Below are 26143 nucleotides of genomic sequence, written 5' to 3'. Positions count from 1 at the left end.
ATAAGCAGAAGCTCGGATGAGAAATGTATACCAAAGTTACAAGTTTGACCATAGAAATATCCCACATTGTAAAACAGTTCAAAGCAACAATTCAAATATTTCATTGAACATCCAGTACATGCATTTTTGTCTGAAAGTTCATTTCTTCGGTCCAAGAGATGGACCTTTTTCATTTCATTTCTCTTTCAACTTTTACACTTTTGAGCGATAATATCATTCAACGGTATTTTTGTCAGTCGATTGGGGAGCGACCCTATTGAAGAGTGATAAGATATCATTACCCGGTGATGCCTAGTTGCATCTCCTACCTTATTACTTCACACCACTAGTATCTTTATCCGTCCCCTGGCGCTCGGGACACTGTACGAACGAATCATATTATTACGAGCATGTATTAGCAACCAGTAAAATTCAAGTTTCCAAAACATATTGCCATGGTCTAGATTAACTGTAACACAAAAGATTTGTAAACCAACCATTGCATGCATTAACATCAAATAAACCAAGTAGCTCAATTTCCATATTTTCCAGCAAAAACAAGCAATGGCATTTCTTTCCAAAAATTCAGAAAAATACATGTAACCAATGTAGCCGCAACTCACCAAAAGGTAGCGTCTAGCTCATCATGCATGTGAACTACTCCATTGAATTGATACCTAAGTAGAAGCGCACTAATTATCACTAACCCGAAAATATGGCTAAGTAATTAGTCTAAATTAGGACACCCCTGTAGGACCAACAACATTTAGTTCCCAAATCTCCGACAAAAATCCAATTCTCAACCTTTTTTACCGATTGAAATTCCAAAAGGACCATAATGAAATGTAGTTTAAATGACATGAAATATTTATCCATTTAATACTCTAACTATGAAGAAAACATCAAAAATATACTATATAGTAACTCCTGTGAGTTTGTTCGAAAATTCTGGAAAATGTATGGATAAATTGAGGGAATGGGACCTAGAACTCAACAAGCAATCTGATCTTTTGTCAAAAATAAGTATCCTCTAAGATTATAAAATGGGTTTTATGGTGTAGGGCTCAAAGATTAGGAGTAGGGATCAAGAACAATGAAGGATAGGAGAATTTAAATTTACCGGTTAAGTTTCCTTGACTTCCGAAAAGAAATTGATGTTGAACGACGATGATGGCCATGGCTGGACCAAACCTTAAAGGAGAAAAAATGGCCGCCTCCTTTTCTCTCTCTCTCTCTCTCTCTCTCTCTCTCTAGGTGTGTGTGAACGGTGGAAGAAAATAGGGGTGGGGTTGATATCCTAATTACTAAGAGTAATTAACTAATATAATATCAACACCCATTTCACCCATGCATGCCACATGTCACCACAAAGCACCCTGTGGCACTTCGCGCCCGATCATCGCTATTTTGGTCTATTCGCGTACAAATTCCGGTCTCAAAAAATTCTCATAATTTCAACATAGACAAATAAAAATATGAGGATCATCTTAGCGTTGTTCGATTTTCAAGAAAAAATCCTAACATAGAATAACTCGTACCGTGTATCAGATGTAACTTAATTGTCCCTTAGTATTTACAAAATTAAATCAGAATTCCCACATTCATTCGGATCACGATACACTTTGCGTAACCTAACTTACTATTAGAATTACATTGGAGTGTCGAGTTCTTATTCGAGTCACGCGACTAGAATTTTAAAAGTCAGGATTTTACACAAGAGCTCCATCAGCCTCCATTTGCAGAGCACCCACACCAAAGCCTTCCTCATGAGCGTCGTGAACATCGAAGTCGAGCGATTCATCATTCCCAGGATTTGTCTCAACTACGGTCTCTTTCACCTCTTTATCATTCCCTTTCTTGATCTTAATCAAAGAAAACACACGCTTTTCCCAAGAAGTTTCTGCCATAGAATCTTCAATTTACTTTGGCCGAAAAGATCACACCATTGATCTTAATATGCACAACCTTATTAATACAATCAAGATAATCCGTTATGATAAACATGTGCCCTTTATCGAAAGCAATGGATTTCTCCAATAACTCATCAAGCTTAATCACATCACCCCAAAGCCTTCCAAAAAATTCTCAACCTCTTGCTCTCGCATTGAGATTTCGCCTCCAAAACTCAACGCCACCCAGGCACTTTTATTTTCTATATAGTTTCTCCTGTTTTTTTTTTTACTTTGCTCCCGGCTCCTGGCTGCTTGTGGTTTCTCTTGGCTTCTTCACACTCAAATTGGTAGAGCGAGTATTATTCTAACATTTTCCTAAAGAAACTCAAGTTGGTAAACCTACTTGAATTTTAGGAGAATGTTAGAATAATATTCGAAAATATTATATTACCATATTTTCTAGATTTTATTATTGTGTTTCATGTTTAGATTAGACTATTATTCATGTTTCCTCGTTATGTATAAAGCATATTTTGCTAAGTAGTTTAATTAGGTTTCTTAATCATCAATGATACATATGATCAACAAAAGCAATCTTCCTTCTCAAATCAGTTTTCCAACAACTAGGGTTTTCCAAGAGTACTAAATAGAAATAGAGTACATGACCCATAAGCAGCCCGTGCTTAAACAGCTAATTGGCTTTGCTCCATGACATCATTCGTAACAGTTTTTTTTCCAAAAGAGGTCATGCATGACCTTAGCCGAATTCACTCATCGGCATCCGCCATGAGCGGTGGCACCCGGCCGGCCATCCACATGTCGGGTCCAGCTTCATCCAGCCGTGTACGGCCCAAGAGCCGCATGTCCGCAACTCCACGGGCTGGGCTCTCGATCACAACCGCCCATCGGTTCTTGGTCCAACCGGGTAGCACCCTCCTACTTGGTTCTGGCCTATATTGCTCCGTCCACCAAGATTGCCGGCTGGATGCTCAGCAAAGAAATGAAATGTCTCGGTTTCCCAACAACGTAATGGAAAATTACTAATTGCGCTCCTGAAGCACCGCCACATGATACTTCAGAAGCTTTCTCCACAACCAAGTATGCGGGCCCCTACACCAGTGCGGTGGTGCCCGAGGAGCACTGAACAATCACTCGTTCATCCCTGCTAAAGAGCTGTAAGGTCAATTAAAGAATTAAAATGGGGAAATCAATAACAGAAGAAGAAAACATCAAACAATTTAACAAAATGAATTTATGTAGAAATGCTATATATGTAGGAGTGTTATAAATCTACAAGTTCAACCATGCAACATGATCTGCTCGATCTCGACAATATTTCAATGAACGAAAAGCAGTACCCATAGAACTTAGAAGCTAGCTAGCACGTCGACTGATCAACTTCTGTCTGATTGATCAGATGATTAATTAAAGCAATATGTTGAGGTTAGCAGCATGTTGGTGACTATCCTTCGGTCTTAATTCCCATATTAACGCGGGGGCGAAACGGCAGAGAGAACAGGAAAACAAAGCAAATGACCGAGAAGTGTGTTGCGATACATACTCTTACTACATTTAGATGTGCGCGGTATGTGCACCTCCTCGAATAGCCTAAAATCTTACCACTTGTATATATATAGAAAGTCGGAATATATGTACAATACTTCATGCATAACAGTTGTAAAGAAATAGAGGATCAAACAAAAAAGTTGCAAAGAAATTCAACCATAACATATGATGTTTAAAATTTTGCAAATCACAAAAAAATTTGAAGTGGAAATGTGATGTGGAGATTAGTAGTATAATTTTAAGATCGCGATTAGTAGTCGGTGATCATGTTCATCAATTCATGTGATGTGGAAAGAGGAGCTGAATTGAGGTGATATGAATCAATTCGTTAGTCTATGACGGTACTCCTAGACTATTGAATAATTCCACGAAGAATAGAGAGAACAAACGAGTACTTAATTCACGCATAAAAGTATCCTTAAAACAAAGAACTAAGAGAGAAATTAAGAGAGATTTTTTAATAGGATTAACACACGATATGTAAATAGAGTAATCCATGTGATGCGAGTAAGCTAGTTTGTAGTGCAATCTCTGTCATGAGAAAGAGTTTAGTAGATCCAAAATAGAGGAAATTCAGGAGGGGCTTAATTAAGGTGGTGACAGAAGAGTAGAGAGCACAAAGAGTGAGATGCATTCATCTTATGCACCCAGACATCATCTGTGCTCTCTATCTTCTGTCAGCAACATCACCATTGCCTCCTCCTTCTCTCTCCCTCTCAAAGGATCTACTGAGAGAGAGAGAGAGAGAGAGAGAGAGAGAGAGAGAGAGAGAGAGCTACTCTGAGAGTAGTGAACTAATTTTGGATGACTTAAAGACTTGCCCCAACACCTCTATTTATAGGTCAAAACAGTGCCTGTTTGCCTTTATATTCCACATGTAACTCTTATCTTTTCCATAGATAAAACCACCACCGTGACATGACATTCAAACTTACCTAGATCTACATAGACTTGGGTTTTAATCTGATGTGCCACCAAAACAAGTTTATCTAAACGGTTCATTCTGCAAAGTTTGCCAATAAAAAAAATTCAAAAAGATGAATTAAGTCAATTAGACATCAGTAACCACATAACCGAATGGAATATATTTTGAAGAACAATCCCAAAATCATATTTAACGTTTATTCGGTCATTGAGCTAGCCCAGTAAACACAATTTTTGGAACAAATGTCTATCCGTCCAGCTCTACAATGTGAAACTTGTGGACGAAATTAAAAATCCGTTTAGAAGTCACAACAAGACCCCCAAAGCATAGCATGCATGCAGACCCCATCTCCCATTTACATGTCCTACACCATTTCCTTTAGAGCAAGTACACCAGAACTCTGTACTTGGGTTCTTTAAGCTAAAATAAAGAGCAAAACTATGAAAAGTTTACGACACCAGTCTAGCTATTTGCTTAGGTATTATACATGCATTGAAAAAGCTCAGTACTAATAGCTATCAACTGTAGCATAGCAAAAGCATAAACTACTAATATTTTAATGTCAACACCTATTTATCGTTTGTCCGCTCTCTCTCTCTCAAAAGTTACTCCATGCTCATCTCTCTCTCTCTCCTCATTTAAGATGAGGAAATACTATTATAATAAAATAGAGAGCAAGTACAGAGTATTGCTGTAGAGGCAATACAAAAAGTAAATAGGTAAAGTACAAAAACTATGTTATGAATAGCCAATTTACCTATTTATTGGTGCACTTGCTCTTATGGGGCAGCAACAGCTGCATAATCCTCTAAAATGCCCGCTAGCTACTTCCGCTCTCAATTCTCGCATTGTGCTAATTACGTTATCAATCTTTGTTGTTGCGGGTTTTAGTATATTGATATGTGATTTAAAGAGGCTTTCCGCGCTCCCACTCACGCACTCGAACGCGAATTAGATGACTAATTAGGTTTTACCCGACCATATACAAAGTAAAAGTTCAACAGCATTCTAGTAGTATTTCAACTGAGAATAAGAACCTAGCTGCGAAATGATTGAGTGCAGGGGGAATCATTTCGTTATACGCATTAAGCATCAAGAAACTAATATACTCCATGCTTCTCATCTTCATCATACCTTTTGAAAATTCTAACAATTTAACAAAACAACTAATAATTACATTTAAATTCAACTTAAACTTTGTAACGCCTTATATTTGCAATTTTGATTGCATTCTAAATTGAATGTAAAGGATGGGTTTTTAAAAAAAAAAATATAGTCTCCATCAAGAATGGTTTAATTTGAACTCTTAAAGTAAGGACAGACCAAGAATATGGGACGTAGGAGAATAATGCACGATTGCGCTACGTGTTGCAGGCAAGGCCACATGCAGTTTTAGTCTGGTGGAATCAAGTGGATGCATGTTTGGCTTGTTGGAAAAATGGAAGATTTGTACGAATATTTCATGAACAAAAATTCATTTTAAATATGAATGAGAATTGTCTTATTATGGGAATTGAAAAAGCCAAGGGGCGTGTGCGCGTTTGCAGTCACCGAACACTTAGATGAGACCGGGGCTAGAGCCGGGACTTAGAATTTGTGGGCCCGCGACCTATTGTTCTACAAGATATCACGTGCACACAAATATGTATCCCAAAATTACAGGAAACTATGAACTTGGCAGTTGGCACCCCCATAATTTAGAGAACTTATCTTTAAAGTCTTAATAATGCAAAAAAATTATTTAGTTTTTATAGTGGTTCATAGGTCATATATTTCTTTTACCTAATAGTCCAACATAAGAGAATTAATGAAGAGCTTAGCTAGTTTTTTGATCGGCAAAAATACATATGATATAAATAGATAACGGCTTAGCTAGTTAAGATTTTACTGATATGTAACAAATCACCATAGGTCATAATATTTTTCCGTTTCAAAAAATAAAGCCTAAAAATTATTTAGAGACCAATATGGATATGTTAAATTGAAATGTAATAATACCATTCATCTGTTTTTTTCAATTATTTTTGGGACTCAATGAATTTGGTTCTATTTTATGTACAAAATTAAGTTTGCGTTTCTGATATATTTTTGTCTCACGATTAAACTTCAAAAAAAGAACATGAAAGTTTAAAATGTGGTACTTGTATTTCTAGCTAGGTAATTATATTTATCGAATTGTGGCACCCTAATACCAGAATTCCAACTCAATCCCTTACGAGATAGAATCTATCTCGTTGCTCTAAGTCACATAATTCTTTAAAATATCTTGCGCTTTCATTTTCAATTATCGCACTACTCTTGCCACAATCTCAATCCTCTCCCTCTTGTAAATTTTAGTTGCTAAGTGTATGTTTTAAACGTGCTCGACGCATTTTGTGACTTTAATTAGACCGAACCGAACCATTCTTTTTACAATAAACTTTTTTGCTCCGCAAATTCTCAATCAATCTTTGCAGAAGATACACAAACATTAAATGGACCAACAGTACAACAACAAACGCCACCCGAGACCCGGAAAAAAAAAATTCACGAAGGCAATATGTGAACCAAGCAACAAGGACCATTCATTGCACAACATTACTGCTTTAGTTTATTTGAATATCACTGTAATGATATCTTCAATAATAACAGATTGATTGAAGTGGTTATGGGGCACCATATCTCTTCTTGTTAGAGGGAGTGGTGGCGTAAGCGACTAGGCAGGCATATCTGCAACTTGCATATATGCCAACTATCTAGCTTGAAGCACTGACAAGAGAGTGGAGGAGAATCCCCCTTCACAAATGTCTTATCCCTATAAAATCTCTCTCTCTCTCTCTCTCTCTCTCTCTCTCTCTCTCTCTCTCTCCTATCATGAAGTCATGGAGTTCCAAAACAGAAGGGGGTGGGGAGGACACTCCTCCTTTCCAACTGGCGTCACCCCATAGCTTCAACTTTATTCTCCTTTTGTCCTGTTTACCTTATCTTCCAACAACTTCTTTAGAAACCCTCAACTTTCTAGAATTGGAACTTAGCAAAATTTGATAAAAAAATCTTCACCTTTCTTCTATTCCTTTTTCATTTTCCATTTTTGGTATATCTAAATCCTTAGTACTCCAATATAGCATCAAATTTAGATAGGGAAAATTAGCCATAAGAACGGTAAAATAGTTTTCACTTAGGGGAAGAACGCCAGCAAAATAGTTTTTAGTAAAGGTCCTCAACTTTTTGAGTTTTTTAGTCACAAGGCCAAAACATGTTTGGGCACGTTTATAAGATTTTAGGATATACTTTCCTATTATAGGATTTTAATGGTTTAGACACTTTCATAAGATACCATAGATTTTTAGGCACTTTCATATGTAGGGTACCCTAGCTAGAATTTTAGGCACTTTCATAGGGTAATATAGGGTTTTAGACACTTTCATAAGCACATTTGTCCTTATGTTTGATTGCGAAATGTGTTTGTCCTTGAGCTCAAAAAATGTAAATATGAGGATTTTTTAGCTAAGTCTCCCATTTAGATATGATTAGCTGATGTAGAATACCATGCTGTGCTTGACAATGGAACTCATGGGGATCAAATGGGAGCATAGTAGTAAGCAAGGAATTTAGTTATCACCCACACTTGCAGATTGTGGAACAATATACATGCTCAAAAAAGTATTTGGACCGCTGAATGTTTGTCCATTCTCTGGCTTTATAATCATTTGTGATTTAGCTTTAGAATCATTTGTGATTTATCGAGACACGTATAAAATGCTATAGTCATTGCGCTTTAGAATCATTTATGGTTTATCGAGACGCGTATAAAATGCTAGAGAGTAAAACTCAACCATCGCGAATATTATGTTAGAGGAGAGAGTATATTGTTTATATACTCCGAAAGTATACTGTTCATATATTCCGAAAGTATTGAATAATTACTCCTCCGTCCGTCAAGCCATAATCATGTCACATCAATCTATGCACCCACAATGATCCCACTTGTTACCACCACATGCATGGCTCCAATCCATCCTCCCTGCCACTTATCCCATTATACTTTGCTCAGTCACTTTTAGCCTCTACTCATTTCTACCAAAACAGATCAATTAGGTTCTGTTGGACTCGGAGGCCCTGCAATGCAACGCCACACTACAAATTTGTTAAAAGTATTCTACAGGTAAGATATTAATCTTATATGTAGGATACTTTTTAAAATCTGAACCATTGATGGTAGAGATATTGGACGACACACATCACGCACTACAGCCCCGTAGTGCAGGAGTACACTACGGGGCACTACAGGGTGCCCGACCGGATCCAGGATTAGATATGGTATCTAAGTGAGATGCTAGCTGATTGGTTGGGGGAATTGGACGCTGGATTATTGGTGCATGCATGCGACTTTTTTCTAAGAATGGTATGGATGCATAGCATCAACTTTTGCATTTGGATTGGGGCTAGCTAATCTTTATTCCATCTGTTCTTCTTTATTGTGATTGCATCTGCTGTTCAGTTGGTTGGCTGTGACAACTTTTTGGCATATACTCCATCAAGAAAAAGTAAGATTGATCTGATTGCAGCTCTTTTTGACTTCTTTTTAATTAGACTTCTCCACAACATTCACTAGCAGTCCCTTTTGGGACCCCTTACTCTTCTGCTAAATTCTTTGGAGATATGGTAGAACTTTTTATGTTGGAGATTAAATATGGACAATGATTTTCGCACTTGTGTGTTTATACCCGCGATCTTCTTCTCTCTTTTTTTTAAATTACATACAGGCGAATATACGACATTGTTTAGTTTTTCATTCATGATAGCGTGATGATGTGAAATTGCATACAGAATAATAAAAAAGGGAGTGTAGATTGCAAAACAATTGGAGTCCAGAAGCAATGCTCTAAAATATTATATGACCAAATTTTGAATTTGGGGGGGCTCTATTTCCCAAGGGTGAGAACGAACTGGGTTGGTTCGGTTTTATAGTAAACTGAAAACCAAACTATCTTTTACTGGTTGAAGGTTTTGAGAACCAAACCAATCCGCGAAATGAATAAAACCTAACGAATCAAAATCATTAGATTATGGTTCGGTTTCGAATTCTACCAATGGTTTACTTTAAGTTGAGATAATTTTGTTACAAAGCATTTGAAGCAACAAAGATTTGCATGCAACAATTAAAAATAAAACTTTGTCCGAATCCACTTTCGATATAGTCACCAAAGGTCACTGAAATAGTTTTGAATCCAAAAAAAGTCTCACAAAAACTGAGTTATTTATTCCGTATTTTCTACGTAAAATATCAATGAAATGTAACATAAATGAAATTGCGGTTCGGATCGGGTTCAGAATTAGAAACAGCAGGAAGCCCAATTTACGACAGGGGAAGATATGGTAAAACACGAACTATGGGCTCGTGAATAGATTGGGTCCAATGCCACCCTCGGGGATTAAGACAGGACGAACTCATGCCGGGTTTGGGCTTACAGTTGTAGACTGTGAGATGTTGGCAAGGGAACGAACTTGTCTCATGAGTAAACAGAAATGCTACACACACATACAATCCGTGCACAGATTGTGCACAGATTTTGTTGTGGGGCCCACCACGGGTCCCACACAAATCATCCGAGCCGTTTATTAAATGTAAAATATTTTTTCAAGGGTCCCCGTAAAAAATAATCTCAATCCGATACCTATAGATGCTCGATCCAATCGTATAACTTTTCATTATCCGAAAATCTGAATGAAAAGTTAGATGGTTGGATGAAGCACCTATAGGTATTGGATTGAGCTTATTTTTTACGGGGACCCTTGAAAAAATATTTTACATTTAATGAACGGCTCGGATGATTTGTGTGGGACCCGTGGTGAGCCCCACAATGAAATCTGTGCACAATCTGTGCACAAAAATCTGTACCGATAGCAGGACTCGGGTTCTTGACATTCAATTTTGTGCAACAGTGCAAGCACAATACTAGTGGACAACTTTTTTGCTTCAGCTTTTGTCATTTCAAACTTCATGAGAATTCACTTATGCTTAAAAACTCAAGATTAATTCGTACATTTCACGATTAGCGCAGTAAACGAATCGAGCCGAGCCTTGTCGAACTCAAGTTCGGCTCGTTACCAAACGATCCAAAAACTCGAACTTGAGCTCAGCTTGAGCCATAACGAGCCGAGCCCTTATCGAGCTGAGCGGAGTTATTTACTAAACAAGTCTCTTTAATCGAGCCGAACTGAGCTTTTTGTCAATTAGTAAACAAGCCAAAACCTTGAGCTCGAACTCAACTCATTTACTAAATGAGCCGAGTTGAGCCGAGCCAAACTCGCGAGCTGCTCGATTCGTTTATAGCCTTATTCACGAGTCAACCCAAGTTTATCATGATCACAAAAGTACAAATGCGAATACGTCTGCAGAAACTGTAAAGCTCAAGCCAGGCCTAACCGGCTAACCGGTTGTAAAAAACAAGTTGGATCCAAGGTGAGCAATAGTGTATTCAGCTTGCTTAGCTCAATTTGGCCCCGTTCTACTTTTTCAAATAAGTACTTAAAAAATAACGGTTTATTTTCAAGTTTAAAAATAATGGATTCACGAAAATAATTTTTCAATTTTTTTTTTTTGCAAGGTTCGATAAATCTCATCGAAATCTATCAATTAAGATCTATATTGAGTATTATTTTTTTTATTTCAGTAAGCGTATTATTTTTAAGCCTAAAAATTGTAAATAAGTACTTATTTTTTAAGGGGGAAAACTGGAACGCCACCTTAGTGCTCCTACTTGTCGATATTAGTGTAACGTCCCGATTTTCCGGAAACAATATAAAATAAAATTTTAAGAAAATTTGCTAAATAAATATAATTTTCCAAAATAAAGTTTAGCTATTACAGTCACAAGATAAATTTACTGATTTAAAATACATTAACTTCAGAGCTGACTCTAGGCTTGATACAAATCCGAAGCACACTCAATCTTCGGTCCTGATATTCTTTCCGTGTTGAACTGCAACATCTTTAAATTCTCTCCATTGAATCCTGCGCCCACTGGCAAATTGATCGCCGAAGCAAACGATTTGTCAGGATACAGACGTATCCGTGAGTGATAAATCACCCAGTAAAATAATCCAAACTAACCACCCCTCTTACTTTACAGCTAGCAAGCAACATGATAATAATAATGTGAAACGCAGAATAAGGATTTATAAACACCAATTTATTACTATTCATTATTTTAATGTGAAATCTAAGATCTCTCCGCGAGATCTTTCCTCACCCAACCGCTAGCCATACTCGGTCTCATGAGGTCACTTTCCTTTGCTGTCGCAGATATATCTAAGTTATATACCGAGTATGCACCCCAATAACTACAACAAGAAAAAAATTTATCATGCCTGAATCAAAACTAGGGTTTGCCTATCTTATACACCACTTTACAAATCACTTCACAATCATCACTGAACTCCCGTCAGTCTATCAATTCATCACTGGACTACTGCCAGTTTCAATCTCATCACAAATCTCATCACATCTCAAAATCACGCCTGCATGCAATCTAAAAAAAAATAAAACTTTCCAATTCATCAATTACCTAGCATCGACTAGGTGAATTCTATTCGCATACCACCCCATGTCTCTAGGGTCCAATCTAGCATTCAAATCAAGTATCGGTGCAATATACAATTAAAACGAATAATAATTAAAACAATTAGTAAGCAATGCAATCACGCAACTTTTTATGAATGGGTCGTTGCCCTTAATTTCGTATGGCCAAGATGATAATAAGTAAGAAATTTTTTAAAAGAATTTTAAAAAAAATATTTTTCTAGGCTCTCATTAATTATTTCCAAGTAATTATATTGATTAAAAACTAATTAAATACATTAATTAGGAAAAAAATATTAGAATAATTAACATGACCTTAATAAGAGTCCTAAAGGTCCTATGCAACCGGTTGAGTATCAAAAGTTGGGTTCGGAGGGTCGCGGGATTATTTTAAATAAAGATATTAACGAAAGTTGCCGAAAGTCGAATAAATAGATAGTAAATAATCTAATAAATAAAATATGTTGAGATTAACAAATTTTCATCTTCAGAATGTAAGGAGTCTAAATAAAATTATTCGGGCATTATTAATAAGGTTTATAAAGTCGTAAGGCAATTTTGATTGGAAACACTATAAAAATAACAATAAATAGTAAATTAAATAATAAAAATATTAAATTAACAAAATATCATCTTTGAGATACAAGGAGTCTAGAAAAAAAATGATTTGGGTGTTAAAACATTGTTCGGAAGGTCACAAAGATTTTTCGTTTGTAAACTTTGAAAGATAACTAATAACTAATTTAATAAATAGGTAATTAAATAAAAAAAATATGGTCTTAAGATGCAAGTTATGATCTTTAAGGTGTGAAAAATCTAGAAAAAATAGTTCGGGTGTAAAAAACGATGTTCGGAAGGTCGCAAAGTTGTTTCGAAACATTTGAAATCAACTCAATCTACCAGATAAATTAAATTGATATAACTAATATATTTTATACTAATATGATATTACACTGTAATAAAATAATATCATATTAGTAGTTTTTTATAATATTAATATCAAAAGGATTGTAAAAGAAATATCATAAGGGTCATCTTCTTCATAAATAATTACAAATAAAATGTCGAGCTCAAAAATAATATCAAATTAATGAATACGCCAGAAAACGCGCAGTAAACTATATTTTTTTCCGTCCGGGACAAAGGGTTAAGCATATAAACACCTAATATACTTGAAGAAGGGATTGGAATGGATTATAATACCTTGATTGGGTTGAATTAAATTAAAAACGAAACTTGAATTTTGGGGAAGGAGACTTCGGGTTCTTTGATCGGGAGACTTTAGGACCAAATTGGACGATGCTTGGTGATGCTAGGAGTTGTGGGAAGAGATTGGAACGATCGAATTGGATTTCGGTCAGGTCTTGGTACAAAATCTACTTTTCTCTCTCTCTCTCTCTCTCTCTCTCTCTCTAAAACTCCATGGAATGGAGCTCCGTTTTCTCTGACTTTTCTCTCTCTTCTGGACTGGTGGGGCGTGAAAAATATTGTGGTATTTTCGTGGGTCAATGGGGTGGGGTATTTATAGAAGAATTTTGGTGGAAGAAGATAAGAGTGAATTTAATGGGGTTGGGTTCATGAGATTTGGAATGGATGAATTGGGCTTGGTTTTAGGGTCAGGAAGGAAGTAGAGACTGAGTAGGAGACAGAGAGACGGAAGGAGTTTGAGGTGTGGGAGGAGAAGGAGTATGCATGCACGCATGTGTGTGTAGGAAAAATTTAAAAAGAATATATGCATGTATATATTGCATGCATAATTGTATTTTTAAAAAAAGAATTGCGTTAAGAAAAATAATTCTAATATAATTATATTTAGGAAAAAAAATTGTGTCAAAAATCCGGATCGTTACAATTAGAGACAACCCCAATTCATATTTTTTTAACCCGCTCAATTTGCCCACTTATAACCCAACTCAATCCGTCCATATTATATAATGAAGTTAATATGGATTGAACCCATAACAACTCATATTCACATGGGTTTAGATGGATTAAAAATTGATTCAATATGGTTTGAAGCTAAAGACCCAAAGAGAATCTAAATTCCCATAGCTTTGGACCGGAGAGCGTACGGCCCACTTTTCTCTCTCTCTCGTTCTTTTACTCCCCAGGAAAGGAATTTTCAAACTTTTTTAGAAAATGAGGTCACATTTTTACTGGCCAAACTTTTTTTTTCTGGGTCAAACGAAATGAAACCAGCAAAACTTTTACAAATCACACAGGCACACACTTATTCAGTTATTCTCTTTGCATTCCCAAAAAAATTGTGCATTTGTTAATTTTGCGTCAAATTTTTGTGATTTTTTGATTTGTCTCGTTAAGAGGAATCCAAAAATAAAAAGTTATGATCAAAATTCAGAATTATTTTAAATAACGGCAAAAATAAGTCAAATCTTTTCAGCTTCTTTTGTTTTATTCAAAAAATTATGGGACTATGTTTCGTATTTTTTTATTTTTTCAATTTTAATTTTTTTTTCGATTTCTCTCGTTAAGATGAATCAATACGTCACAAAAGCTTGACGGAAAACAAATACTTAAATGCCAAAACATTGAATAAAGAAAAAAAAAACTAGGAGAAAAGAAAATGAAAAAAAAAAAAAAAAAACTAGGACTGGTTGGATTGCCGGGACAGGTGGCAGATATACGTGAAAATTAGAATTTGAAAGCATTATTATTTGAACAGATTGAGGGGATCGAAAAAGAAAGCGCATTATCTTTTCTTTCTGAATGATTGATAGAAAAAGGACGGGGAGGGGGGGCGTTGGGGAAAGAGGGAAATCGGGTTGAGTTTGGCGGGTTTAGATTTGTTTTGATTCATATTTAATCCGATTCATTATAACCCGTTTATTATTTAAATATATTTGACTGCTCATATTTAACCCACAATCTGTTTTAATCCGTCCAAATCCGCCCAGACTCATCTATTTCCCACCTCTAATCGATATCATCTATCCCTTGAAGCTTCCAAATTGGGGCCTTCCACTAACAATAGTGTAAGCAATCATTTTTTTCTTTTCAAAGAGGTGATGAAAAGATCGCTTGGAATCTGAAGCAATGACCATTGACTTATAAACTGGGCCTAAAATGCCCATAGGTTCTAAAGTTTTCCAAATCATACAGATGTGCACATTCTGAGTTGATGGTATCATAGCATTAGAGTACAAGGACACGTAAATATGCATAAATGAACAAATTGAATGTCCGTTTCCGCTAAACTAAATGAGCTTTAAGGCTTGTGGCAAAAGTTAAGTTATTTTTATTGAATTATATTTTAGTTAATATATATTAGGAGAATAACTTGTGTAAAAATATGTGAAAACATAGCATATAGACTAATGACAATATTTTCAAAAAAACAAAAAAAGACTGATGACAATAATTAAAATTGTTTCTGCAAAATGGTACTCCCTCCGTCCCGAATTGGATGTCAATTTTTGATATCCGTATCAATTTCAATTCCTTATATCTTTCAATATGGATCTTAAAAAAAATGAAATATGGATCTTGTTTGATAGTTCTTAATTAATTCTATTATACAAAGTTTTTAAACTCGTGAAAAACATTATAGATCGAAAGATATAAGAGATAAAAAATGACACGAATTTCAAAATTTGTTATTCTTTTTGGGACAGAGGGAGTATTATTTTATTTGATATATATATATATATATATATATATATATATATATATACACACGCGCGCACACACGAAACTTCTAATAAGGGCGCCCTTACCGTATTACGGTAAGGACGTCCCTTTCCCGACCAATTTGCGATGATCCGAGCCGCTCAATGTGTTCAAAACGTGATTTTCAGGGTTTTTGCGAAAAATTAGCAAAAAACAAGACTGAAAAGGGCTTGATCCGAACAATTTTTGTTTGTATTTTATCGAACGGTTTAAATAAAAACTGCTCAAATCAAGCCCTTTCCGGTCTTTTTTTTTTTGATTTCTCGCAAGTACGCTTAAAATTACGTTCTGAACATATTGAGCGGCTCGGATCATCAAAATTTGATCGAAAAAAAAAAAATGGAAAGCCCTTACCGTAATACGGTAAGAGCGCCCTTATTAGAAGCTTATTAGAAGCTTACTGAATATATGAAGAGAATTACCTATTTAAAAATCATCAAAAATATGGATTTTAGCCCATTTTTAGTTCATTAGACATTTTGGAGACTTGGAACTACAACTAACAGCCAATCGCCACTAGATCTGAAACTTGGGGAATCAAGAGTTTTGTAGTGCACCACTGCACTGTGTTCCGCCGTTCATCTCAGTAGAAACGACTAATTTAATTCGAGCTCTTACAAATCTGAATCGTCCGTTGTTCGATTTAAAATCCGAGCCATCCATTGTCGAAATAGGCAGTTGACCGCACCACGTATACTATGTAGTGTCGGGGTACACTACAGCACCCCCGATCCGAAACTTGGGCGTTATCAAATCATCTCTCCAACTTTAAAAAAAGAAAGCCCCAAAACTCATACCACATGATCAACAAATTACATTGAAATAAAACCCAAAAACAAAATTTAAAAAAAAATTATATATAGTTTAGTGAAGACCAAAAAGCACTTGAATTATACGTACCTCTATCGGCTGGATTGTGATCATCAGTGTGCATAAAATGGATTGAGACAGCAAGGGAGAGGGAGGAGCAACTGGGAATCATCGGAATGGGCGGTCTTGGGAAGAAATTAATTAATTTTACAATCAACCCAATAATATTACTCTATTGTCGATCAACCCCTCCGATCTTTTGATTGTTGTTTTTTCATCCCACGCAGCCCATTCCCACAACTCCCAGAAGCTCTAATTCTCCCACTCCCTGCTCTCTCTCTCTCTCTCTCTCTCTCTCTCTCTCCTGCTTAATTCTTCTCTTCTTCCTTAAGCAAAGACAGCTATAATCAGATTCTTTGAACAAGCAAGTGGGCCTTATTTTTAAAAAGTATATATAAAAACAAACAGTCAACAATCCCACCAACCGAGAAGAAGAGTCAAGAACTCAAGATCCGGGATTTTTGCAGACTCGTCCTCTAGCTTTTAGTATTTTACAATATTACCCATTATGTCCTACTAAAGTTGAATATATTTTGGGAATTGATTTTGTCACACCATTTTTTTCTCTAACGGCACTACTCCCCATTCACAAAATAAATTACCTATAAACACAAATGGGAGTGGCGTTAGAGAAAAGAGGAGTGGCAAAATCACTCCCTATATTCCTTGTAACACTTTTTTTTTTAATATATCCAAATGCATTCCTTTTTTATTTTTATTCATATGAAATTACAGGATTATTCTTTTCATGAATGGAAAAAAGAGTGTACAAAAGATAGATTGTAATTTCGCATGAATAAGAATAAAAATGTGTAGAGTCGAATTGGATAAAAGAGAAGTACTAAAATCAGTTCTTTTTTTTCCTCTTATGGGGGGTGACTACTTTCGAATCCGCAAATAGCTAATCTTGAGTTACAAATTGAACTAAAGGGTGCAATAACAGTACAAATGGAAAAGAGTGCACAATGGCAAAACATGCATAACAAGAACATAAACACGAATAACAAATTTACCCAAATTACAAAAACACGAATAACAAGACTCAACAACCCAAGACGACTTCGAACCAAAGCTTTTATACGCGTTGAGTATGTATAGTAAGGCGCGTCCAACGAAATATCATTTCGGGTTTCGATGCCTTATATGTCAAATTTTGTGGCAACATAAATATAGGAGTACGGTTTTACAGAATTGTTGCTTATAATCCATGGGCTGGGTCGATGGATTCTGTAATAAAGCCATCTGGGCAATGTTCAATAGTTTTTGACTTTTTGGTTCTGGTTGAGCTTTGCCATAATAGCAGGCTGGGTTGAAAGGCCCATAAAGTATGTTAAATGAGAGACGGGCCAATTTCATGGACTGGGCCCATTTCCAAGTGAATACTATGAAGATAGGTCTCAATAAAAATAGGAAGGTCCCAACTTCTTCCTTATCTTCCGATGACATCCGGAATAGAAGCTCCATTCTTTTTAAGGAAGCTTGCAACATGTTGAATTTTGGTCACACATTGGGTATTGAAGTTAAAGGATGGAGAAATTATATTTGAAACAAATTTTCCGAAATGCAAGAGAGAGAATTTAAGGAAATGATACATGCTCTAGATGACTTGGAGGAAGAATTTGTTTCGGAGGAAGAAGTTGGTTTCAAGGATGGTGCCTCTCTTTCTATGGTTTTTTAATATCTAGCTTTGGCGGTTTTGGGTTGTAGTCTTTGTTTCGGTTTGCTCCTTCGAGTTTCAGATTTTTTCTTTCGGCCTCAGGTGTTCTGGCTGTTTGGGTTTTTTCACAGAAATCCTATTGGTACCGACGGGTACCATAGGGAAAATGTACCGACGGCCGCCGGACGGCCGTCTCCGGCCACCGGACGGCCGATCCGAGCCGTCCAAAAATTTTAAAAAATAAAATCGAGTGGGCCCACGCGAGAATCAATGGCATCCGAGGTGTGTAGGGTACTTGATCCGAGCACCCATTTTTCGTGTATATTTGTATATACGTGTATATACACGAAAAAGGGGTGCTCGGATCAAGTACTCTACACACCTCGGATGCCATTGATTCCCGCGTAGGCCCACTCGGTTTTATTTTTTAAAATTTTTGGACGGCTCGGATCGGCCGTCCGGTGGCCGGAGACGGCCGTCCGGTGGCCGTCGGTACATTTTCCCTATGGTACCGTCGGTACCAATAGCACTACTCGTTTTTTCAGCAGCTGTTTAGGATTTTTTTTTTTTTTTTTGTGGTGTTTGATTGGCTCATTGCCTTCCCTTGGATTTGGTTCTCGGGCAACGTTTTGCCGGTGTGCCATTGATCCGTTAAATCTTTATAATCCTTTTCAAAGATTTATAAAAAAAAATAAAAATTGCTGATAAAAAAAGAAGTAACTGAAGTAAAATTTCCAAAAAAACTAGAACCACACCTATTTACACAGACTTTCGCACGCACACTCACGATCATGTAGGGGACCCACACGGATGCGGGTGTGTGAAAAATGTTTGTGTAACTGTGTAGTTGTAGGGCAGTCGATAAAATTTATCAACGGCAATTTCCCGGACCCGAACCTTTCGGATGATAGATCGATCAATGCCGAGAGACGATGATGATTATCAAGATTAAAGTTCTTTGACACTTTCTGTTTGGTTGTATTACACGACAGAAGCAAAGTAACAACGTAATCATAAAGTACGTATATCAACGGTCTACTTTCCGTAAGAACCATCTTAAGTTAATAAAATACGGATCTTCCTTTCCCGATTGAATTTCGATGATCCGAGCCGCTCACTGTGTTCAGAACGTGATTTTAAGATAGCTTGTTAGAAATCAGCAACAAAAATAACCAGAAAAGGCTTTATCCGAGCGGTTTTTGTTTATTTTTTGTCGAACGGTCCAAACAAAAACTGCTTGGATGAAGTCCTTCCCGGTCATTTTTTTTGCCGATTTCTCTCAGATTTTTCCTTAAAATCACGTTCTGTACACATTAAGCGGCTCGGATCATCAATATTCGATCGGAAAATGAGAGAAATAGGGATTAAAATAAGGACCTCCTCATTTGAAAATGACTCCGTATATCTATATCTGTATACTCCTAAGCAGCTGCCTCTATCTGATGATGGTAAGCCACTAAAGACTTGAATATTTCAAAAACCATCTTGCTCTCGTGCTCCTCTTTAGAACGGCCACAAACCGCCGGAACTGGGGGAGAATTCGCGATTCGCATCCCGCGAAAGGCGTCCTCGGTATTGCCCAATGAGCTGAAATTGCCCGCGAATTTAAGCATCATGTTGATGTAAGCGTCCTTGAGCTTTTTCCAGACGTTCAACCGCGGGACGACGTTTAGATGGAACTTGGGAACGGCTTTGATTCTCCAGAGCGGCCGCGTGCTGCCCCCGAGCCTAATTATCTTTAGTTTCTTCCTCTTTGGGATTGTGGCGTCGAGTAGTCGCCGGTATTTTCTCCTCCTCCAGTGTTTCTTTAGGGTGGCATTGAATGGGTTTGGAAGACCCTCCTCCATGGCTTATTAATCAAAATGTAGAGAGAGAGAGAGAGAGAGAGAGAGAGAGAGAGAGGTGACCAAACAGGGAGGTTTGAGTTATTATACAGGTGAAAAGAGATGTGGGTAATGGGTTGTACTATCTAGTTGTAGCACGTTTAAATAGAATGGGGTTGCATAACTGGTACAATTTGGCATTATTACCATATAACCTGCTAATGTTGACGCTAGAGATTAATTTATGCAACACAGTTTTTTGATTTTGTTCTTATTTAAAAAAAATTGTGTTTGTTAGTTTTATGCCAAATTTTTTTAGGAAATAGGGGTGAGTAATGTCGAAAGGAATCGAAAAAGTAAAAAATTATGACTTTTAAACAAATATTTTGGAAAATATCCAAGAAAGAGTCCAAAAATTGACTTTTTAAGCTTTTCTTCGGATATTTTCCAAAATACTTGTATAAAAGTCATAATTTTTTATTTTTTCGATTCCTCTCATCCGTACTCATTCATATCACATAAAAATTTGGTGTAAAACTAACAAATGCCAAAAAAAATTGAACAAATTTGAACAAAAAAACTATTCTGCAAAAGGTAATTACTAGCGTAAAAACAGGAGTACATAAGCTTGATTTCTTGTCCTAAGCTAAGTTCCACTAAGGGTTTTTTTTAAGATTTTTGGGCTTTTTTCTTGTTTTGTCCTCATTCAAATTTCTTTCGCGTATGTTAGTCTTGCGTTTAACTTTTGCAAATTAATGACGAGAGACTTACTTTTGGGGCTTTATCTCGGATATTTTCAAAAATATTTGGATAAAAGTCATAATTTATTACTTTTCCGATTCGTCTTGACGAGACAAATCAATAATCCGTAAAAGCTGGACGCAAGCGTAACAAACACGAACAAAATAAGAAAAAACCCAAAAATCTTAGCGAAACTTAGCATTAGTAGCGCCGCTATGATTTAATTAATTTTGCCACCCAAACCGTACGTGAAAGAGAAGAAAAGGGGAAGAAATTAATTTCAGTGGTACAACTACCAACTAGCTGCCGCCATGTTATAATTTTTCTAGTAGGAGTATTTAGTTTCAACACACAGTGCATGACTTTAGGACCTTTTCTAGTACTGGTAGACCAGCCAACCACTACTACAATTCCTTTATTTGATCAGCTTTCATTCATGACTTTCGCACCGCCGTATAAATAGTTAACCGTCACGGGCCGAACCAACTCTCTGGGCTCCCTGTATGTTCCTCTGTTTTTTTTTTTTTTCCTTTCTGTTAACTCAGATGTTTAGACCAGTATTCAAGTATCTCTATTAATTTTAGGAACCAAATCTTGCAACCCATTTGCGAGATTTCTAATTAAAGTGTCGAATTGATTCAAAGGAGTTGATAGCACCTAAAGAATTTCGAATATGAGACCACGCGATTCCTCTGTTTTAATGAACCACTCTATTTACCACACGATTGATGCCATTTGGTGAATACTAGTAATAGAGAAGGATTGACGAGGAGATATACAAGGACGGGTAAAGGATACTAATTAATATTGGTAACTATATTGAAGCCACAGACAAGAGGGATAGAGTAATGGCAGGGAGACAAGGGATTCTACGAATAGGGGATGGTGCTGTGCAGTAGTGTGCGCAACATCGTGTTGTGCACCTCTGAGTTGTTGGATCGTGTATTCGACGCCTCGGATCTCATCTTAGTAATGAATGGCTCTCGATCGTTGATTGCCGAGATGAGATCCGAGCCGTCAGATGTACGATCCGACGGCTCGGAGGTGCGCAGCACAGTACTGTGCATCTCATTGCACAACACCAACTCCACTAGCCCACAATTTAGAAATTGTGGCTGGTCCCTCAGATTAACATACTTGAAGGTAAGGTTGATGTAGGAATAAACATGAGAAAATGACGGCTCAGAACGTGTTTTGATAATTAATATCCATCAAGGACATGCTGAGAACATTTGTTAATACTGAAAATATCCTTGACGGGTATTAATTATCAAAACACGTCATTGATTGTCATTTTCCCAATAAACAACACACAGCCCACCATTAACCAAATACTGGCTCGACAATTTATCTATAATTGAATATCTCAAAAAATCAAAATTAGCACTCTCTTTTTACTAAAGGCATTCTCAAAAAATCCAATTTCATTCTCTTTTTTACCCTTTTTTTTTATGCGAAATTAGAAAATTATTCTTGATACATTTTTCCTACACATAAAAGATAACTAACACAATTCGATAACCAAAAAATATATAAATGAAAAGAGTGTGCATAAAAAGAAAGTATAAATTGACATAAAACAATAACGGTCTTGCTATTGTCAGCCCACTGGGCTGACGATAAGCATACTAGAAGATAAGGAAAACACGTATTTCTGTGTACTTTTTATACCATTTAATATACATTCACACACTCATTATTGTCAGCCCACTGGGCTGATTTTAGAATTTTCCAAACAATAATACTATAAATAATACTGCCGCTACCACATTTGATGTCCATGTTTTGAATGTCATGTGAGGCCCCGCTACGTCAAAGTTTTTATTTTTTAAGTACATATTTTTCGTTTTACGAGATAGGACATTCTTTCACAATACATTAAATTTAATTCAAAAAATAAGTACTTATTTTTTAATTAATGAAACACACTCACACTTGTCGCGTTTTTTACTATTGTAGGAATAACAACTAACATGATATCATTTTTTTTTTTGTAATTTCAATTTTTTTTTTTGTTTTGTAATTTCAAAGAGTGAAGGGGCGAAACAACCCCTTTTGCTCTGCCTTCTCTCTACTTTCTCTCTCTATCTTTTATCTTCCAAGGGTTTCTGCTGGGGGGTGGGGCTGCCACCGCCCACCTCCACCTCCCCCTCTCTCCTCCAGCCGGCCACTCTCCTACTCCATGCCGCCTTCTCTATCCCTTCCCTTTGCCCCTCTTTCCACCTCCACCACAGATCTTCTACCCCCCCGGCTCTAAACCCTCTGTCGCTCCTCCTCCGCCGCCCCCTTCCGCAGCTCCTTCGCCACCCTCTTCCGCCGCTCCTCTCAGATCCATTTCCGTCTCCCCCTCTCAAGCCCCCTCTCTGCCCTTCTTTCTCCTCTGCTGCGAGTTAGGGCTGGGTTGGTTGGGGTGTTGTGAAGTTGCTGTGGTGGCTTGGCTCCTCCGGCGAATAAGTTGCCGGACCCGTGGCGGCGCTTTCGGTGATAGTGTGGGTGACCGGAGTTTTTATTTTCCGTTGTTTTCGGTTTCCCTCCGGTTTCGGAGCGGTCTGTTCCCTGCGTGGAACCTTCTCCACCCTCTGTGGGTGTTTTTGTTCCCTCAATGAGTTGCGCGACGGGGAGGATGGTGAGGCTGGTCAAATTACCGCTGCCGTCCTCGTTACCTTTAGCGTATTATCCCTGTGTGGAGCTTTTTTTCACGTGCATTTGTGAGTGTCTTTCCCTCGCCTTGGGGATTCGTCCTTGGATAACCCGGTCGTTGAGGTTTGCGTACCCAACGACGGGCTCTGGTGCTTGGGAGTCTGTAGCCTCACGCAGGCAATTTTTATGTTCTTTCATGAGCAATGAAATTGTCTGTTATTCAAAAAAAAAAAAAAACTAACATGATATCCAGTTGTCGAACGTGATCGCCGTAAACATTGCTCAAAATAAAATCTTGAATAAGAAAATGAGAGATGATACACCCCACCCACCGCACGTCCACCGCACGGATAATTTGAGCCACTCAATAATTTTTTTTTTTAAAAACCGAGTGGGCCTTGGCGGAAATCGTCTTAATCCGATATGTGTAGGTGTTCGTTTCAATCTTTCATTCTTGAACGGCTCGGATCATCTAATTTTTGAAAATTTGGATCGAGCATCTACACATATCAGATTGAGACGATTTCCGCATAGGGGCCACTCATTTTTTTTTAAAAAATTATTAAACGGTTCAAATCATCCGTGCAGGACCCGAAGTAGGCCTCACATGCGTGTGGTGGATGGGGGTGCAGTGGGTGCATCAGTAACGAAAGAGAATATAGTAGGAGTTAGAGTGAGAAATGACCTGGCATGGTATCTGATAAGGGTACCAGAACCATCCACCATGTTCCAACAAACCCAATGATATCCTCCTTTAATTTTCCCCCCTTTATCCATTCCCACCACTCACACTCTCACAGTTCAATGAACCCCAGCTTCATCAATGGATCCCACAAGGCCGACCCCAATTCCTTCTGGAGGTGGAAAGGAATTAACACCGCCAAGAAGAAGAGAAGCAGGCAGAATTCAGTCACCAAATTCCTCCAAGAAAGCAGCAAGAAAATAGAAGCCGCGGCGCTCGGTCCCGGCGGCGGAGCGGGGATCGGGTGCGGCGTCGGGATCGGGTTCGGTCTGGTAGGAGGAGCGGGTTACGGCGTCGGGCCGTGGAGCCATCTCAGAATGGCCTTTGGGATTGGGATGGGGTGTGGCGTTGGGTTGGGGATAGGGTTTGGGCAGGGGATAGGGGTAGGGTTTTCTATGGATTCGTTGCAATCGTATTTGTCGGAAGAGAAATCGGATTCGAATAAGAGGGTTTTAATTCCGATTTAGGTTTCCCCGACCGATAAAATGTTCGGATTTGGTTTTCTTATTATCTGGTCCATGAATTTCCATTTGCAGAGATCCCATTCTTAAGAGCGTGTTAGCCATGGATGTGTTTTTTGGATTATCTATTCGTATGTCTCCGAAATGCATTTTGGATTATACATTCTAATGAATAATGAAAGCAAGAATTTAAACACACTTCCGAAGTTTCTTCTAATTCTGAGTGTAAATTGAACGGAAAAAAACATTTTGAAAGATGAAAAAGAAGGGTAAATCTTTATATGGAAAGATTGGTAAGAACCACAACCACCTATATACTAAACGAGTGAACGGAACACAACCACCTACATACTAAATGAGTGAACGGAACGAGTAAACGAAAGATTGATAAGGACCACGACGACTTATACTAAATGCAAGCTTCAAGTTCGAGTAGCACATACTACGGGAAAGGTGGCACACGACACCCACAGTACATGAGAGAGACGATACAGATTGTGTGGATGACCTGTCTCGAGATCTCACATAAATGATCCAAACGAAAAATTCTTCTCATTTTCTCAAGCACCACACACGGTGATAAAAGCAACTCGTCTCCAGCAAATCCCTCAAACATAGCACCAAAGTCTATGACATAAATGAGAGAAAAATTTGAATCAATACAAATAATAGATTCTCCGGGTGCGGCGTCGGGATCGGGTTCGGCTTGGTAGGAGGAGCGGGTTACGGCGGCGGGCCGTGGAGCCATCTCAGAATGGCCTTTGGGATTGGGATGGGTTGTGGCGTTGGGCTGGGGATAGGGTTTGGGCAGGGGATAGGGGTAGGGTTTTCTATGGATTCGTTGCAATCGTATTTGTCAGAAGAGAAATCGGATTCGAATAAGAGGGTTTTAATTCCGATTTAGGTGAGAAATCGGATTCGAATAAGAGGGTTTTAATTCCGATTTAGGTTTCCCCGACTGATAAAATGTTCGGATTTGGTTTTCTTATTATCTGGTTCATGAATTTCCATTTGCAGAGATCCCATTCTTAAGAGCGTGTTTGCCATGGATACTTTTTGGATTATGTATTCGTATGTCTCCGAAATGCATTTTGGATTATACATTCTAATGAATGATAAAAGCAAGAATTTAAACACACTTCCGAAGTTTCTTCTAATTCTGAGTGTAAATTTAACGGAAAAATAACTTTGAAAGATGAAAAAAATAAATAAATCTTTGTATGGAAAGATTGGTAAGAACCACAACCGCCTATATGCTAAACGAGTGAACGGAACGAGTAAACAAAAGATTGATAAGGTCCACGACAACCTATACTAAACGCGAGCTTCAAGTGTGAATGGCACATACTACGGGGAAGGTGGCACATGGCACTCATAGTCCATGAGAGAGACTATACAGATTGTGTGGAGGACCTGTCTCGAGGTCTCACATAAATGATCCAAACGAAAAACTCTTCTCATTTTCTCAAGCACAACACACAGTGATAAAAGCAACTCATCTCGCGCAAATCCCTCAAACATAACACCAAAGCCTATGACAAATGGGAGAAAAATTCGAATCAATACCTAATTTATCTTAACCTTTTGCAATGTTTT

At 37.6% G+C, this 26143-nt stretch overlaps 1 protein-coding gene across 1 annotated transcript; it reads right to left on the bottom strand.

Annotated features, from left to right (window-relative positions):
* Positions 1 to 19561: 19561 nt before the first annotated feature.
* Positions 19562 to 19987, bottom strand: LOC131302846 (uncharacterized). The gene has a single exon (XM_058329638.1). It carries the CDS (start codon positions 19985 to 19987, stop codon positions 19562 to 19564), a length of 426 nt encoding a protein of 141 aa, XP_058185621.1.
* Positions 19988 to 26143: the final 6156 nt, after the last annotated feature.

This window comes from Rhododendron vialii, chromosome 10a (assembly GCF_030253575.1).
Source record: "Rhododendron vialii isolate Sample 1 chromosome 10a, ASM3025357v1".
Taxonomy (NCBI): Eukaryota; Viridiplantae; Streptophyta; class Magnoliopsida; order Ericales; family Ericaceae; genus Rhododendron; species Rhododendron vialii.
The sequence above is the reverse complement of the archived record's forward strand: the minus strand, read 5'-3'. Positions and strand labels throughout refer to the sequence as shown.

What these genes read in the sequence shown, in the direction of transcription:
- LOC131302846 (XM_058329638.1), bottom strand. Translation starts at nt 19,987, where the DNA reads ATGGAGGAGGGTCTTCCAAACCCATTCAATGCCACCCTAAAGAAACAC.